We start from the raw sequence: 19,510 nt of genomic DNA, 5'->3' as shown, positions 1-19,510 counted from the left end.
GCATTAATTTAGAAATGCTAAAATATTAAGCATCTGGGACTAAAGTAGGATTTCTGAAATTTAGGACCCGGGTGAGTGCTGCGGGTGTAATTTTGGGACCTGCAGGCAAAATTTAGAAAATTAAATGGGGATATTAAATAATAGTTTAAATATTAATTTGAGGTATATAGAGCCTAGGGAATGCTAGATGAGTATTATTTTGGAGAAATAGATTAATTAATTTGGGGAAAATATAAATTGCAGGAGTTAAATTTCAAGCGCCAAAGGCGTAGGATTTGGGTCTTAATGAATTTCTCAATAGCCAGGTAAGGGAATAAATTAAAGCAGTTATTTTCCATGCAAATTATTATTAATTATGAGTAAATTTATTTTCAGAAAAACATATGCTATATTGTTTATTATAAATGAAATGTGCGATTGGGAAAATACTGTTATGATGATTAAAATATATATATGTATGTATGAGGTATCGGAAAATCACGATTTTAGAATATGAAGTATGACTTTTAACAGGGTATGTGTGGCATGAATATTATTTTACGTGAAATGTATTATAATATAAAGGATTTTACGAACAAAGCATGATTTCAGATATTATGAAAAGATGAGTTATGTTGTGATGAATTTGACGAATATATGATAAATGATTTATTTTCGGAATATATATATATACCTGAAACGATTTTGGCACGAGGCCATGTATTTATGTTATCGGCACGAGGTCTTATTTATGTTATCGGCACGAGGCCGTATTTATGATATCGGCACGAGGCCGTATTTATGCATGATTTTGGCACGAAGCTGTAATTACTATATTTTTGGCACGAGGCCGTAATGATGTTATATATATGATCATGTATTATATGTTATCACAACCAGGATGTTAGTTTAGTTCAGTTCAGGGGCTCGGTACCATAACTATATTGTAGATCAGATATCTACGTCAGATTAGTGCTAACCATCCCACGAGGGAATAGGAGATGGATAGTCGATGTGGCTTTCAGTAGAGTGTGGACGTCCAACTGGCAGTCCGGACCAGGGTGTGGCGGGCTCATCGTACTTACAGACATATTTGACTTGGTAGTGGTAGGCCAACCATTGTCGGGTCCCGCCTTCGGGCTGCACAACCCGTCATTGGGGGTAATACATGACACCAGCTAACTATTCATCCTGAGTATATGTTTTCAGTATTACCAGTATAACAGATGTTTTATGTAAGATATGACTTACTAGAAAATATAAAAGCATGTGACTATTCAGTATGATATGATGAACGTTTACGAAATCTGAAATGTACTGTATACGTGTAATTGCATTAAATATTCATGTTGTCACACAATTGTATTTAATTTATTTTCCCTTACTGAGAAGTGTCTCACCCCCAAACTTAATTAATTTTTCAGGAGCCCTTGAGAGACCGGCGAGTCAAGGCCGTCGTTGAGCTAGTGAGATTACCTTGTGAGAAGGGTAAGATTTTGTAATAGAGTCAGAGTTATTTTGTGTTCGACTCTAGAGATATTTTGATGTATATGAGGATGTATAGAAGTACAGTTTTATAATGTTATAGGAAGCTCTGGTATTATGCTTTATGGATGGATGTTTGGATTTTATGTTTACTGCTGCGTAGAACTCCGCTGTGTTTGACAGGTGTTCCCGCTACCCACAGGTTCGGGTTGACCATTTGATCTATTATGTGATATTTTATGTTAAGAAATTGAGGGACATTACACTTACACTAAAAACATTTCAATATGTTCAAACTCATTAAAAAGCTGACTTAACTTAATCCTTTTACCTATTTCTGAAAAATAAATTGAAATGGACGGAAAAATCGAAACCCTGGTTTTTTGAACCAATAGAAACTCAAGATCCTATGAGCCGATAAAAGAGAGAGAGAGTGATCCGGGAGTAAGAGAGAACCCGTAAGAGCCTTTTAACGAAAAAATTCTGAAACCCTAGTAGAGCCCAAAAAGTGAGAATTTGAAATTTCCAAGAAAAATGAGCTCATTCTATTTATAGGTGGGCAGCCCAGAAGAATACCGTCAACGGTTTTCCCTGTATCCAGAAAACTGTCTACGGTTTTATGGTTGACTTGCCTAGTTGACCCAAAACCGACGACGATTTTTCTCCTTCCTTCTGAAACCGTCGACGGTTTTGGCCCTACCACACCCAACTTCTTCCTTTTCTTTTATTTTCCTTTATTTCTCCCTTTTATACATATTTTCTTTTATTTTCCAAGTTCGGGTTCCTACAGAGATATTGTTGTAGTAAAGATTTTTAGTACTCCGATATAAATTAATTTGAGGTCTTTCGCTATATAAAATTTGGGTTACTACAGGCCAAAGACACTAATCATATATAGTCAAATCTAATTTAGTCCACTTGAGTCCATGGTTCAGTTTTAAATTTTATTTATTGAATTAAACGTTTCCTTAAGGACCTAAACATTTAAGTTTAATTTTTTCCTCAAGATAAATGCTTTTTCATTGTTTTATCATTTTGTAAAGCGCCTATTATGTTTTTTTTTTTTTTTTTTCCAACCACAAAGGCTTTTTGTATCGTCATAAATCCAACGAACCCATTTTTAAAGTAAAGTAAAAAAATCGAATTTTGTGTGTGAAACCAAAATTGTCACACAGTGAGAGACAAATTAATTTGTTGCAATGAGAGTCTAGAAAGAATCTTTAGCCGTTGATCTTCCTTACAAGAGACATTTTTAGCTTAGTCCATACTCATATTTGCATGTCTTTTAACACTTGCACTACTATTGCTATTGTACATGCGTGTGTGTCTGTGTGTTATATATATAAAGATAAGATAAGTACATGCTTTAGAAATTAAATTTACTCAATATTTATTTGAATATTTGTTCATATATGATAGTTTAGGATCTTCTTATTATGGTATTTAAATAATTTTGAATTTGTAATAATCATACTCTGTATAAGTCCTATATATATAGGACATTTTCATATTAATGAAAGTGTTCTATAAATTCTATAGCCGCCTATACTAATAGATAAGAGACGAAATAATTTAAACTCAGGTTTAAGTTATTAGTTGATAATCTAGATTATTCAAAAGCTTATAAATTACTCACTCTATATGACTAATGTCTTACTCATTATTTTTTAACTTTTTTTTTTTTTTTTCAATACAATGAATGTCTTAGATCACTAATCAAGTTTATATCTTTTGTGTTAAGTTTTGAGAGTATGAATTTTAGATTTTAAATTTAGATTTGGAGTGAATTCAAATAAATTTAAATAAATTTTAAATTCATATTATTCAAATTCAATACAAATCTAATGCCTCTTCGGTCATAGAGTTAATATTATTTTATTCGTTATAGAATTAATTAATATTAAATACCAAAATATATTGATTTATTTGATACGTAAAAATGAAATGACATTAATCCTTATAATTTTATATATTATAATCAAATGAAAATTTTTTTTTCATTGTCACATAGTATTATGGTGAGGCTCATACCATTTGATTTGAAAACGAAAAAAAAAAAAAAAAAATCTTCATGATCACATTTGGAAGCACTTATGAAAGATGTTAACTTTCAGCAGCAGGCAGCTTCTTCGCAACCGGACTTCTGGGTGTTGCAGCTCTCCCCGGCGGTTGCATCAAGAACTCCGACTGGACTCTCCGGACTTGCAGCAGCATCAAGAGTCAGTGGTGGTGGCTTGTTCGGCTCCAAAGGACGACGTTTCTCAATCAAATGCTGTCTAAAAAGGCAATGACATCTTTTTATCTTTTCCTGTGTACAAGAAACATTATTACCAAATAATACTATGATTCAATCACAGTCCTCCAGTTGACAAGTCCAAAGTTAAAACACTATAAAGTACTTTTAACACAGCTGAAGATTAACGGCACTGTCTGGTACTATTAATGTTTTAACAAAATCTAGGCTTTTGTTGTTAATTTTTAATTATAGCAGCAAAGCTAAGAATTAAAATTTTGATTATTATTTCTTATATTTAGAGTCGAGCAATCTGATGGTAGAATGAATTTGATGAGCTAATCAAATTCATTGAATAAGGTTGGTTAAGTAGAGAGCCTAAGTGAACCATATCGGCTTAAAAAAATCCTCAATTGACTAAAATTTAGCTTGGATACTTTGGTTTATTAAATTTAACCAAACTTGAAATCATGATTCGTCAATTTCAAAGAATTAGAAAATAAATTAGAAAAATATATTATATCTTATTATATAATTTCAGTGGGTTAACTCCATTAATTGAACCAAAAATCCCTTCAACCGAATTAATCACTGAAAATTAAAGTATTTTAGAAAATCGACGAAATATCAAACTAAACTTTCTAGGTTCGTTTGGTTAATTCAGTTTTCACCCAATACGGCACTGGTTATATTCAGTTTTTTAATTGATATGTTGTCTATATGATGCTTACTCTGCTCACTCTTTCGCAGAAGCAGCCCATTCCCTCCTCATGATTGATGTTCTGACCCATCGTCCACAGCACGGCAGCTGCTGCCATTGTCGATGGAGCATAATCCAAGAACTCTATCACTGTAGAAAATTAATCAATCAATGCAAGCTTACAAAGCAATAATTTCAGGGAAGAAACAAACATATAGAGAAACGAAGACAAAACAGGGGTATGTCTCGTCTTACCTCGGCATGAATTTAGAATAAGATCAGATGTGCGCGAGAAAATAGAACTGAAGTGACCGAACCGCGAACCAGAACGAGGCTTCGGGCACTTGTCGATGAAGTAATTTACGAAATCGAAAGGCGTTACGACGCGCAATCGCCACTTGAGTTTTGTCATGACTAGGAGCTCCATTCTTTGAATTGTTTTGGGGGTGAATACGAATCTGGGTTCGATTACCTGCAAGTCTGACAGGAGCGGAACGCTTGCTTCCTCCATTTTCGCCGCCAAAGCCAAGCACGCAACGGATAGCAATTGCAGGGGCCATTCTTTCCCCCTCTGCAGAGGCCATGCATAAGCATAACCATCAAATTATTGGACAAACCCATCTTCTCTTTAGCACATTTAACCATGGGGGGATAATGAAATTACCGGCAGAGAGTGAGAAGATAAGAAACGGTCCATGTATTGTACAGAGAGATACGCTGTTTCTGGTATAAATTTGTAAATGGCACACACCTGCACAGAGCAAAGACTCTGTGAATTTGACAGCAGACTGAAATTACGAATAAAAAAAAAAGGGGCGATTAATTATAAGCAGCTGTGTAGGATCACAATGAAGCTGCGATTTCGGTTTCTGGGTTCCTCCAGAAACCAATCGGACGACGAATTAGAGAATGGGTAGTAGGAAAATACATTCATCATCCAGCGGACGGCCTGTCGGCGTGCTGCGACTAGATCCGTATCCTCTCGAAGCTTCCGAACCGCGTCAGAACAGAGTATATGATCGCGTTCGGAATCGAACAAGTTAATTAGGAAGCTGTGGTCTTCAACGGCGGGGGAATCTGAAGAAGTAGGCGGCGGGAAGTGGGTACGATTGGCGGAATGGGCAGTGACCTCGTCCGAGTCGTCTTCCTCTGCTTCGCGACAATACAAGTCAGAAACAGAGCAATCTGAGGACGCAGCCATTCTCAAGAAGAGTGAGGAATCAGCCAACCCAGAGTGAGATTACTTCTTTTCCCGCTAAAAATTGCAGAGCAAAAGGTCAAGAACGCGGAAGACGTTGGAATATCTGCTAAAATTTGGGAGGAGTGGTTTGGGCAATTACGCCTCTGGCAAGGAAGTATGCAGGGGCCAGCGCAGTGAATGAAGCCGAGCAAAGCTACCCGCGGGTAACACGGCATGGTCCTCCATCTCTCCATTTATATCATCTAATTAATCAAAATAAGACAAGAGACAACAACCTCTCAAAAAATAATTTTTATTTTCTAATTTATTTTTTTAAAAGAGTTATAAAAAATAAACTAATTTTTTAGATTAATAATATTTTTATAAAAAACTGATAAGGATAAAAAAAATTAACACTAATTTTTTGTAAAATAATTTTAGTTTCTTTAATTTTTATATAATTACAAAAATATAAAGTTATTTTTTAAAATTTCTAAATTTATTTTAAAAATTAAAAGCATACCTTTATTTTTTGAAAAAATTTCTTAGTTTTTCAAAAATTCGGGTTCTAGAGTTTTTTTTTTTCTTTTCAATTTATGATAAAATATAATATAATATATATATTTGAAGGTGTAAAATTTAAATTTATATGAATTTGGACAAAATATAATATAAAATTATATTAATAATTGATGATATAAAAAAGGTGCACTTTTTCTAAAACCGACGTGGACAATTATGACCAAATCATTATATAAACGAATGGTAGGATCACGTGTACTCAATTCTTTTATCCTGAATAAGGCCATGTCAATGGCGGACCCACATTCTGGCAGACGACGTGGCACGCGAGGGGGGCGGGGTGGTGGTCCGCCGGGGGAAACTTCGCGGCAGGAGTAGATGAAAGTAGGTGGGGGCGAGTGGAGAAGGTGACGTCGGACCAGAGCAGGAGGTGTTGGTTGTTTTGGGTGCTGGGACTGAACCGTTCATGACTCATGGCGCCAATTAATTAATAATTGTACTCTGTGTCTGATGATCCAATTTAAATTTGATTTAGTTTCAAAAATGTCCGATGATTTCATTTCGTTTTGATTTTTTAATGTTGTGGGAAGGGAACTGTGGGGGAGCGGGGAGCAGTTGTTGGATGAGAAAAGGTTTTGGTACACTTGGTGTACCTCATCAGCACTCCCACTCGTACAATTTCACTAACCTAGAGTTAATAAAATTTATTTAAATTTATTCAAATTTAAATTCAAGATTCAAAATAAACGCAGGATTGAAAAATTTATTATGAAAAAAAGTTGGTATACATTGTGGGATTATATTTGATACACTCAAAATTGATAGGAACGTTCATAAGGTCAGAGAGTTATAAATAAGACCAACATTTGATGTCTCATGTAACCATCGTTAAGTTACCTAAAATCTCCTAAGCATAATGGTACGATTACAAGATAGCTACTTTCTATTGATGTCTTGCATAATCTCCCTTAAGTTACTTATAACTCTCTAAACAATTTTTTTTTTTTTTTTAACTCTTGTGTAATAAATGGAGTTGGCAAAGATCCCTTTTTTAGATTTAGTTCTAATTGAATTTCTCATCTTTTGTTGGGGGAGGGGGGGGGGGGAAGGCAATGGATAGTTTTAATGTGTAAATTTATTGTATAAAAAATTATATAAATTCAATTTTTATCTTTATTTTTTGGAAAAAAAAATATTAATAATTATTTGTGAAGAAAAGAGTTCACTATTTGTCATTTTATTGAGTCAAATTCATGTTTAAATTGGGAGTGATCGTTCTTATCTTTACTGTTGCTCGATGGTAAATTTGAAATATTAATATTTTATTCTTTAAAGCTTTTGTCATGTGATGTAACAATGCAAAATGTGAATTTTCCAATATTGGCATCAAATGAAACCAAGGCTCAAGTCATGCAAATTCTTAAAATCCTCAAAGGTCACATCCCTGTTAAATTCATTGGGGTTCACTTAAACTTTACTCATTAAAAGAGTTAACTAAATGGATTGTAGTACACTTGTTGAGAAAATATTTATAAGAATTTATAGATGGAACCACAAATACCTTTCTTATATTGGTAGTTAAAATACTACAGACTTCGGGCTACAAAATGTCAATGACATGCCCTTGAAAATTGGAGAAAATTTTTAAAAGCCAAGCAAAAGACCCCCTTACTAGCACATAATTAACTCTAAGGACTTCATGTACTATGGCAACTAGCACCCCCCATAGTCCCTAATCAACAATTGCAAAGCCTACCTCCCCATTCAACTAGAGATTCATCTTAATGACAAATATCCAACATAATCGATGAGAACAGTTAGAGTTGACCAAATAGTATATCATCAACTGTTATACAGATTTAATCTGGTAGCAACTTCAATCCAAAAGTTGAAAAATCAAATTCTAAAATTAGGGAGCCTACTTCTCAAGATACTCCTTATTCTTAGCCAAGGAATCTATCAGAGAAAAATCCCCTACTATTAATTAGGCTAAAAGCAATGGGTTTAACTATGAAATCCCTAGATGTTTGTAACCAAACATATTAACTATCCTAGAGTGATTGACGGCTTGGGGAAAGGTTCCAAGCCTAAAATGCTAACTCCACTATGCCCCTATTATATAAAACCAATAATCATTTATTTTTCAATTGTCTAATTACAAATGAGATGTAGAAAAGGCCCCCTTACCCATTAGAAAGTGGAGATACGTTAGTCAAACTCATGAATCTTTTAATAAGTATGTCATTAAGGAATATATCAGATTAAATTTAGGAAATTAAATGTACATGTACATTGATGGAAGGAAAGGTCATATATGCATTTATGATCGTATGAGCCACTTATGCAACTATTAGGCTCTTCATCCCTCTCACTACTCAAGTTATATAGAATTTTCATCACTGAATCAAACATAAGAATAATAAGTAAAGAAAGAATGTATCAGAGATTCCACATAATTGTGACTTGATCAAACTTTTGTTGTCTCAATAAAAAAATGGCATAAGGTGTATGAATTACTTTCTATATCCTTACTTGGTTATAATTCATAAAATAAGTTAAGTCTTTCACATAGAAATTTTTTTAATAAAAGGTATCAGAGTAATAAAGTTGAAGCATATATTATGAACCTATAAAAGTTGTTTCCACGTATAAGATATCTTAATATATAACCAAACATGATGTGTTTTATCGCATTGATAGTCACCAAAGTGGTATGTACAAATAATATAATTCCAATAGAATGAGAAGTGTTGAAGACTTACTCCCATGGACATGACGCGATGGAAAGACATCAACACGTTTAATCTAAACCCGTTTATGATTCACCTGAACCTAGCCCGTCACCCGTTTTGTCACCCCTAGTCGTAGGTAATGCCAACATTTTTTTTTTTCTTATATTAATAAATTTTTATATAAATAATAAAAATTATAAACTAAAATATTTATTTAAAAATCTCAAATGTAAAAATAAAAATTATTTTCTGATAGAAACAGTCCCAAGATATCACAACCCATGCATAAGTGCATAACAAACGTTACCCAAAAAGAAATTATCACATTTGATGGCTAATCTGCTAGGCTGGACTTCATTCACAAACATTTTGTTCAACAATGGGCCGCAAATATAAGGGAATGGGCCCAGGCCCAATCAAATTTATAAAAAATAAATCCAATTCAGTTGATAAGCATGGGCTGATAAATTAGGTACAAGCCCACTATGGTATGGAAGTGCTTTTGCGCCCTCCATAAATGACATGGCGCAAGTGCAAATGGTCTGACCACTAATCAGTAAACAGTGTACTCTGACTAGGAATAAAATTAATGGCATTTAAAAATATTGATATAAAAATCATATAAATCTTTGGTCGTGTTTTGAAGATTACAACTTTTCATAAATGAATAATTGATTTAGATCCATTTATTAAATAGATGAGTTGTGATACTTGTTTAACCAATCAATCTATTTAAAATTTTAATCTTAACAATTGTAAATATACATAATTGATTTGATTCGATTATGCAAACCACTTAATTATATGCATGCATGTACGTAATTAAATAAGTGGCTTGATTTAGATTTGTTCACAATAATGTAGATCGTTGTAATTATAGTATTAACTACATATATAATTGGCAATTAAACTACATACATAATTACATAGTTAATTATTTGAAAATCTATATACATAATTTTATAACTATGAATAATTTGATTTGAATATCTACGTAACTAATAACATAATTATATATGTATGTAATTTGTTCAATTTATATATGTCTGTAACTATGTAAATATATAATTATAATGTTTGAATGCATGCATGACTTAAGCTTAGATACGTATATAATATGCATACATATATGTAGAGAATTTTTGCGTTTTTCTCGTACTTTGAGTTGCAAGACCTCTTTATTAGTGAAATGGACATCTCAAAGTCGCGCGATTACATACATATTTTTTTAATCGAGCAATAGATCGAATAACCTTCACTCTGTGTTTAGAAAGACCTTTGTTATGATATGGATGGGATAAATACGAAGTACAACGGAATAAATACAAGTAAATGAAACGTAACCAGAACAATGATAAACAACAAGAACAGCAACAAGGTTTACGTGGTTCGGCAAAGCCTACATTCAAGGAAGCAATGAGACAAGAATTTCATTAAGGAAATCTCAAAGTACACAATACACTTCTCAAATGACCACTCTCTCTCAATACATGCCCAAAATGACATATATAACAGTCCATCGGAGGTTTACCCCCAATTATCCAACCACCCCAACGTCAAATTCAAAATTCAAAAAACCACTCGCAACTCAGGCGCACTCGTCGACGAGTATAGGGATTCATTAACGATCTAGAGAAGGACACTCGTCGATGAGAACAGAACATTCGTTGACGAGCCCATTTTCTACTCTCGGTATCTCCAAAACTCTGAAATTTTTCTACTCTTGGGATCTACTCGTCAACGAGCACATGGCACTCGTCAACGAGTCCCAGTCGACGAGTCCCTGCTGTGCTTTCCCTTTATGTTTTTCCTTCTTTCTTTGTTCATGAAATCCAAAGTACAAGAGTCACACCACAAACAACAATCTCTATCTTGGTGATTATACGCCCCTTAAAAGAATCCCGAAAAACATATCTAACTACTACACCTTGAACTTGAGCCGCTCGGTTGGGTTTGTCTCCCTTCTATCAATTGGAAACATGAAGTAAGTCCAAATAATGCTTGAACTTCTCAAAAGTAACTGATTTCGTTAGAATATTAGCTGCATTTTCAGACGTGTGAACTTTCTCCAACACAAGCTCACCTGAAGTAATCAATTCCCGAGCCCTGTGAAACCTCACATCAATGTGTTTGGTTCTAGCATGGTATATTTGATCCTTCGCCAAGTAAATGACACTCTGACTATCACAATACAACACTCCTCCATCTTGCTCTAATCCCAGCTCTCTCACTAAACCAATAAGCCATAACGCTTCCTTTGTAGCATCGGCAACTGCCATATATTCCGCCTGATTCATGCATAATGCTACCATAGACTGTACCATGGATCTCCAATATACCAATCCTTCTACAAAGGTAAATACAAATCCCATTGTAGACCTTCTGTCATCCATATCTCCAGCATAATCAGCATATATCTACAAATCCCATAACTAAAGGACTACCCTGTTGCTTGTCGAACATGATGTCATATCCCGATGAACCACGTAAGTATCTGAGTACCCATTTGACGGCTTTCCAATGCTGCCTTCCTAGATTAGAGAAAAACTTACTTACCACGCTCACAGCATGAGCCAAATCTGACCTCGTACACATCATGACATACATTAAACTCCCCACAGCACTAGCATAGGGGACTTTTGACATGTTCCGAATTTCCTCATCTGTACTTGAACAATCTGTAGTAGATAATTTAAAATGATTTGCTAGAAGTGTACTCATCGATCTTGCATCAGTCATGCTAAACCTCTTCAACACCTTATGCACATAACCGCCTTAAGATAGCTATAATCTCCCTACAGTTCTGTCATGGCAAATCTCCATCCCAAGTATTTTCTTGGCCAAGCCAAGATCGTTCATGTCAAATTCCTTATACAATAGGTCTTTTAACTAATTCATCTTAGTTAAATATTTTGCAGCTATCAACATGTCATCAACGTACAATAACAAGAATTTTGACTCTATGAGTCCAATCCTATTTTAATAATGACAAATCATTTGGTATTTGACATGCGCAATTGAGTTTGTGAACATGATTATAATTTAGAATGCACGAACAGTAAACTTGATATGAAAGTCACGAGGAACCTAAGATACATATCACTTGGCTCAATCCATGGAACTAAAGGAATAAAAGGATGAAAAAGCAAGTTTCAAGTTCAAGATCTTCAATGGGAATGGGTATTTAGAATTAAATATATTTACATATGTCATATAATATAATTCGAAGCTCAAATACTCCCTAGACTGACCATAGAACTCATGCATTTCATAAATATTCATTTACATTAGTTCTAGGTTGAAAATTTTTTAGAGGCAAAATTTTAGAGGCATCGTCGACGAACCCCATGGCCTCGTCGACGAATGCATGAAGGCCACTCGGCGATGAACAGTTTTTTCTCATCGATGAAAAAATACCGAGAGTCCAAAAAGTTCACACAATGTTCTCGTCGACGAACGAGTGTTGTACACTCGTCGACGAACGTACCCATTTGTCGATGAAGGTCGCGGCGCTGAACAACGTCTTAGTGGAGGATACACATGGAAATTACTTAATCCAATTGATCCAATGGCCATATTTTAATCTAGGGCTGAGAACACTTATAAAAATAATCTCTAAACCCTAGAAGAACACTTTTTAGCATATTTTTTGGAGCTTTGAATCCTACTGCTAAGAATATTTTCTTGCATTCCAAAGAATACACATCTATCTAGGCATTCTCATCATTAAGATTCAAGCGAATACACACAAAACTTCTGCTAATCTAGGTTTGATCTTGAGGTTTGGAAAAATCTTTCATTGAGTATTCAATCTATTATTAAATGGTATTCTTCTCCATTAGCTGTTTATATAAAAATTATTCTTGTGAGCAAGGTACCTATTTTCCCATAGTTATATATTTGAAAAATATTTTGAGAATAGCACTCTAAACATTGAATCCTTGTGATATTCAAAGTTACATCTTTATACAAAGAGTTTCACATTATTGGTGCACAAAGTACTTGAAAAACTATTGTTTTTAAATCTTTGTAATATCCAAAAACATATCTTTATTCAAAGGTTTAAATCTTATAATTTATTTGATAGCAAGAACTTAGATCTGCATATTATTCAAGACTATTATTTTAAAGATCATTTTTGTTATTCTTGCATAAAGTGATTTGAAATCAAACCTTAAGATCTCTAAAGCATTTGTTTATAAAAAAATTATTTTTGAGAGATATTGATTAAAGGGTGGATTTGTGAAGCATCTCATTCTTCAAATAAAGATCATGTCTTTGCATACATGTTGAGCTTCATAATTTATCATATGATTATGTACTAGGAATTTTATTGTACTCACTAGTTTGGTTAGAAGTATTTTGAGTTTTGCAAAAATTGTAATCTTTATATTGTATTCACGGCTTGGGTTGTGAACCGGGGTTAAGGAGGAAGTTACACCTCTTGTAAGCAACAAATTGTAAAGGAAGTTCTGTCCTAATTAAAGGAGTGAATTTTTAGTGGAATCCTTGAATGGGTTGCTCAAGGCAAGGACATAGGCTGGGGTAGGCCGAACCTTGGCAAAATCGAGTTTGCATCTCTCTTACCCTTACCTCTATATAATTTCCACATAATCTTATATTGGTGAATATTGTGAATATTTTAATTATATAGTAGGTCTACAAAGTAATTGGGTAAATTAGGTTGATTGACAAAATCACTTATTAGGTTGATTAATTGAAAAACATTGAGGTAGTTGTAAGTAAATTTCAAGTTTGTAATTGATAGTTTTCAAAATTAGAACTTGAGGGACTTAATTTTTAAATTACCCAATTCACCCCCCTCTTGGGATAATACCAAAATTCACATTTGGTATCAAAGCGAGTTTAGATAAACTTAACAGTTATTTTTGTAAAAGATCACAATGACACACATCGGTGTAACCCCATTCGGTGAAGGACACTCGTCCACTAGACCACCAATTTTTTGTAGTGTAAATTACACCTACTGGAAACGAAGGATGAGTATATATCTTTTAAATTTTGATAGGAAAGTGTGGAGAATAGTTTCTAAAGGAAACCTTGTTCCTATGAAAGTAGTTGATAAAATAAATGTACCTAAGATTAAAGATGAGTATACTGATGATGATTGGAAATTTGTTCAAATAAATGCTACTGCAATAAAATTTCTATACTGTACACTAGATGTTAATGAGTTTAATAGGGTAATGGCCTATAAAACTACTAAAGAGATATGGGAAAAATTAGAAGTAACATATGAAGGCACTAAGGAAGTAAAAGATACTAGGATAGATATGTTTACTAGTGAATATAAGGCATTTAAAATGACTACTGATGAGTCTATTCAATCCATGTACACTAGATTCACACACATCACAAATTTATTAAATGCTCTTGGTAAATCTTACCCTACTTATGAGTTGATTAGGAAAATTCTTAGGGGACTACCACCAGTTTAGGAAGCTAAAGCTACTGCTATAGCCGAAGGAAGGAATTTGAAAGAGATGTCGGTTGATGAACTGATCGGTTCACTCATCATGTATGAGCTAACAATAAATGAGAGGAAAAATGAGTAGAGTAAAGCAAAGAGAGTTACAACTCTTAAGGCATTGTCTAGCAGCTTCAGTGAAGGAAGTGACTCAAAATCAGAAGATGACATGACATTGCTAGCAAAGAAGTTTGGAAAGTTCCTGAAGAAGAATAAGAAGTTCAATAGAAAATTCTAAAACTTGAAATCAGAAATAGGAGAGTCAAGCAAGAGGAAACAGAAGGAAGATTCACCAACTTGCTACAATTCCAGATAGGTTGGACACATCAAGTTTGAATTTCCTAAACTAATAAAAGCCTCCAAGAAAAAGAAGAAAACTCTAAAAGTCGGTTGGGACACGCACAGTACAAGTAGTTCAGACACTGAATCCAGTGATGATCTGGTAGCCAATTTGTGTCTAATGGCACACGATGACCTTGAGGTACAATCATCATTTTCAGCATCTTCTTATTATTTTAGTGATTCTGAAAACGAAAATAGCATGCTTTCTTATAATGAATTGCAACAAGAATATTTGTACACTCTTAAAATGCTTGAGGAAAAAACTAAGAAAGTTTTTGGTTTGAAATGTAAAATAAAAAAACTCTCAAAACTTATTGAAAAATAGAATGAGTCCCATGCATCTGTGATAAAAAAAAAAAAAAAGGATTTAGAAATTGAGGAATTGGAAAGAAATTTGAAAGACAATTCTAAAATAATTCTTAAATTCACAGAGGGCCAGAGTAACTTTGAAAGACTTCTTGTGGCACAAAGAAATTCCCTAGATAAAGAAGGACTTGGTTTTAATGGAAAGGAAAATTTGAAACAAAAACATCTTTGTAGTAACCGGGAAAAAATAATAATAATAATAAATTTTAATTTAAAAAAAATATAATAATAATAAAATAAAATTAATTAATTAAATTAACAAGTAAAATGAATAGTATGATAAGGAACAAATATATATATATATATATAAATATTAAAGCATGTATATATATATATATATATGTGTGTGTGTGTGTGTGTGTGTGTGTGTATATATATATATATATATATATATATATAAAGTATAAAAGCTTCTTCAAGAAGCTACACTTTAATAAATGTTTACTATTATATATATAAAATAACACAAGCTTCTTTAAGAAGCTTTGAAAGTAAAATCCAAATTGAGTTGGATTTTTTTGGTGGGTGTGAGTTCATTCTCTCTCTCTCTCTCTCCTACGACTCTCTCTCTCTTCGATTCCAGGCTAGTTTTACGCCGAATCGATAAACCGAAGCCACCACGACGCTCCTGGCAAAGTTCTCTACAAGTTTGCCGGAGCGGATCGTCAGGGAAACGAAGTTGGATTTCATCCTAAATCCAAGGTAAGACTTTATATTTAATATTTGGATTTTTGACAATTGAAGAAAGTGATATACGCGTAAAAATACTGAACTTTAATACTGGAAATTTTCAGTTCCAGGGTGTTGATTGGGAACGTTGGGAATCATCCCTAAGTTGAGGTAAGACTTTTTAAGTCGAATTTGACTTAGTGGTAGCTATAGAAAATGTTGTACGTACGAAAATACTAAACTTTAATTTTGCGAGTTTTCATTTTCAGGGTGTTGAGTTGAGAACCTTGTGGGTACGGGGAAGATTTTCTTAGGGGCTTTTCAGGAATCAGGTAAGGGGATAAACTAAACTAGTTTTGTTTTGAGAAAATGTATGTATATATATATAACATCTGGTTTCAGGAAAAATAAATATATTTATATATATGATTTATATTTGGAAAATACTGTTTAAATGATGATATGTTGAATACGTAGAAAATTTGTTTAGTGTGGCATAAGTATAAAAATGTTGTGAAATACTGTTTTTTTTTGGAATGGGGACGATATGGATTTCTATGATGAAAAACCGGCGAACGGGCCGAGATATTTTTATATGTATATGTGATTTGCCGACGTATGGGCCGTGTTATGTGGACGAGATTTGCCAGCGTACGGGCCGTGCTATGTGATTTGCCAGCGTACGGGCTGTGCTATGTGATTTGCCAGCGTACGGGCTGTGCTATGTGATTTACCGGCGTACGGGCCGATGATTTTTATGATACACGTATATATGTGAAATGATATGATTGATGTGAAAATAAATGATATGAGATATTTATGTATCACGATTTTAGTATATGTATATGATATCAGAACCTGGTTGGCTTGGTCTAAGTTAACACTTGCACGGTACCGTTGCTATGTGTCCATGGTCCTCGTGATCATGATATCTATGTTAATGCCGCTGTACGGAGTGGTGTGAGATTGGATGGTCGATGTGGTTATTTTCAAGAAGTGTGCTGTTATCGCCCCTGGTGTACAGACCAGTCTGGGTAGACCCATCGGACCTACAGACTACTGTTTGACTTGGCAGTGGTCGGCCAACCATTGTCAGGTCCCGCCTTCGGGCCACACAACCCAGTCATGTGGGGGTAATACATGACAACAACCAGCTAACCTACCAGGATTGTTTTATGTTATTATTAGTGTATGAGATGAGATATGTTTATGAAAATGCAGTATATTCTGCTATGTGTTGATATGCATATGTTTTCCCATATTTGATAAACAGTATTGAATATGTTATGTATGGTATATGTAGAACACAGAATACTCATGTTGCCACACACTGGTATTAGTTTATTTCCCTTACTGAGAGGTGTCTCACCCCTAAATCTTATACATTTTTCAGGAGCCCCTGATAGGAGAGCGGGAAAAGCCCCGCTGATCTAGACCAGTTGTTTGCCCTCTTTGGAAGGGTAAGTTTTTGGTAGGGACAGTTAGGTTTTGTGGGGATTGTCCCTATATTTCATTTTTGAGATGTATATACTGTGAGATAGTAATTGTAGTGACTCTGGTATGTGTTATGCACATTATGATGAGATGTATATGATTTTATACTTTCTGCTGCGTAGGCTTCTCCTGTATGTTTTGTTATATCCCTGGTGCCCACGGGCCCAGGTGGATTGTGACCTGCTGAGTTGGAATGTATGATGTGACGATAATTTATTTATAAAAAAAAAAATATATGTGAAAAAGGAGCAGGTCGTTACAATCTTTACATGAGTTATTTTGTGAGAGAATCAAAAGCTTATGCTCCATCAAAATGATATGTACTTTAGTTTGATTCTAAATTATTAGTATTTTTGAGAGATATTGATTAAAGGATAGATTTGTGAAGCATCTCATTCTTCATATAAAGATCATATCTTTGCATACATGTTAAGTTTCATGTTTTATCATATGATTATGTACTAGGAATTTTATTATACTCACTAGTAGGAGTGAGCAAACGGTCGGTTCGGCCAAATTTGGTTAATTAACCGAATTAACTGAAACTTTTGGTTAATGAGAACTGTTAACCGAACCAACCGAATTTAGGGGCCTCACCGAACCGAACCCGACCAAATTACCTTTTCAGGTAATTCGGTTAACTCAATTTAACCGAATTAATTTGAAATTAATTAATAGAAACATAATATAATTGTAAATTTTTTACCAAATACTAATAAACATAATAACAAATTAACATGTTAACAAATTAACGTATTCTAATTAACATATTAATAAATTAGCATATACTAATTAACATATTAACAAATTAACATATACTAATTTATATTTAAATTTTAATTAATTATTAAATCGATTTTTTCGATTAACCTAATTAAAATTCCTTTTAACCAAACTAATTAACCAATTAACCAAACTTTGTAAAACCATAACCAAACCGACCGATCCTATGTTCTTAACCAAACTGAATTGACCAATTTTGGTCAGTTAATTCGGGTTTCCCCAAATTATGCTTAGCCCTATTCTCTACCTTGGTTAGAAGCATTTTGAGTTTTGTAGAAATTATAATCTTTATATTGTATTCACGGTTCGGGCTGTGAACTGAAGTTGAGAAAGAAGTTACGCCTCTTGTAAGTAGCAGATTGTAAGGGAAGCTCTCTCCTAGTTAAAAGAGAGGATTTTTAGTGGAATCCTTGACAGGGTTGCTCAAGGCGAGGGCATAGGCTAGGGTAGGCTGAAGCTCGTAAAAATCGAGTTTGCATCTCTCTTACCCTTACCTCTATTTAATTTTTGCGTAATCTTATATGGGTGAATATTGTGAATATTTTAATTGTATAGTAGGTCTACAAAGTAATTGGGTAAATTAGGTTGATTGACAAAATCATTTATTAGATTGATTAATTGAAAAACATTGAGGTAGTTGTAAGTAGCTTGCAAGTTTGTAATTGATAGTTTTCAAAACTAGAACTTGAAAGACTTAATTTTTAAAATACCCAATGCACCCACCCCCTCTTGGGATACACTGGAATTCACAAAGAAAATAAGAGAACCATTCTCAAGCTTGTTCACATATACGCAGCAGTCATACTCACACCTCTTGTAGCCAATCTTGATCATGTAAGAATCAAACCATTTATACCATTGCCTTGGTGACTGTTTCAGCCCATAAAGAGATTTCTTCAACCTACAAACTATATTTTTTTTTCCTGGTTCAATGAATCCCTCCGGCTGTACCATATAGATTTGTTCCTTCAAGTCATCGTGAAGAAACGCTGTCTTCACATCCATTTGTTCCAAATGAAAATCATAATGGGCTACCAACCCCAACACAATTCTGATAGAAGTATGTTGGACCAATGGAGAAAAGATCTCATCATAATCTATTCATTTCTTCTGTGAGTATCCTTTTGCCACCAATTGTGCCTTGAATTTCTCTTATTCATTTTCTTAAATTGCCTCCTTTTTCATATATACCCATTTGTAACCTATCGGTCTCTTTCTATCTGGAAGCTCCACCAAATCCCAAGTTTGGTTCTTACGTAATGATTCCATCACCTCAATCATCACACCCATCCACCTATATTTCTTCTGGCCATGCACTGCCTCTTGAAATGTAGTTGGATCGTTGCAACTAGTAAGGAAAACGTAAGATACTAACTCTTCAAATCCATAGCTTGATGGAGGTCTGATAGTACGTTTAGATCTCTATATAGGAATATCGTCGACTTGATGGTTTCCCGAGCAAGAGTTCCCTACAACCATAGGACCACGATCATTTCCATTACCTTGAGCTTCCAACTCTACCTGCAAAACATGTTCA

The 19,510-nt window shown here is 34.0% G+C and overlaps 1 protein-coding gene across 2 annotated transcripts; it reads right to left on the bottom strand.

Moving 5' to 3' along the window:
* Positions 1-3,409: 3,409 nt before the first annotated feature.
* LOC131158813 (cyclin-D4-1-like) lies at positions 3,410-5,806 on the bottom strand. 2 transcript variants are annotated; one of them, XM_058113708.1, is made up of 5 exons: positions 5,326-5,806; positions 5,062-5,148; positions 4,653-4,968; positions 4,429-4,547; positions 3,410-3,772 (listed from the first exon to the last, which is right to left on the bottom strand). In XM_058113708.1, the coding sequence occupies exons 1-5, from the start codon at positions 5,596-5,598 to the stop codon at positions 3,575-3,577; spliced, it is 993 nt and encodes a 330-aa protein (XP_057969691.1). In that variant the 5' UTR covers positions 5,599-5,806; the 3' UTR covers positions 3,410-3,574. The 2 variants fall into 2 exon arrangements, with proteins under 2 accessions (XP_057969691.1, XP_057969697.1); XM_058113714.1 differs by having other exon boundaries at positions 3,410-3,740; positions 5,326-5,713.
* Positions 5,807-19,510: the final 13,704 nt, after the last annotated feature.

The sequence above is a fragment of the Malania oleifera genome, chromosome 1 (assembly GCF_029873635.1).
Source record: "Malania oleifera isolate guangnan ecotype guangnan chromosome 1, ASM2987363v1, whole genome shotgun sequence".
Taxonomy (NCBI): domain Eukaryota; kingdom Viridiplantae; phylum Streptophyta; class Magnoliopsida; order Santalales; family Ximeniaceae; genus Malania; species Malania oleifera.
This window is presented reverse-complemented; position numbering and strand designations above follow the sequence as displayed.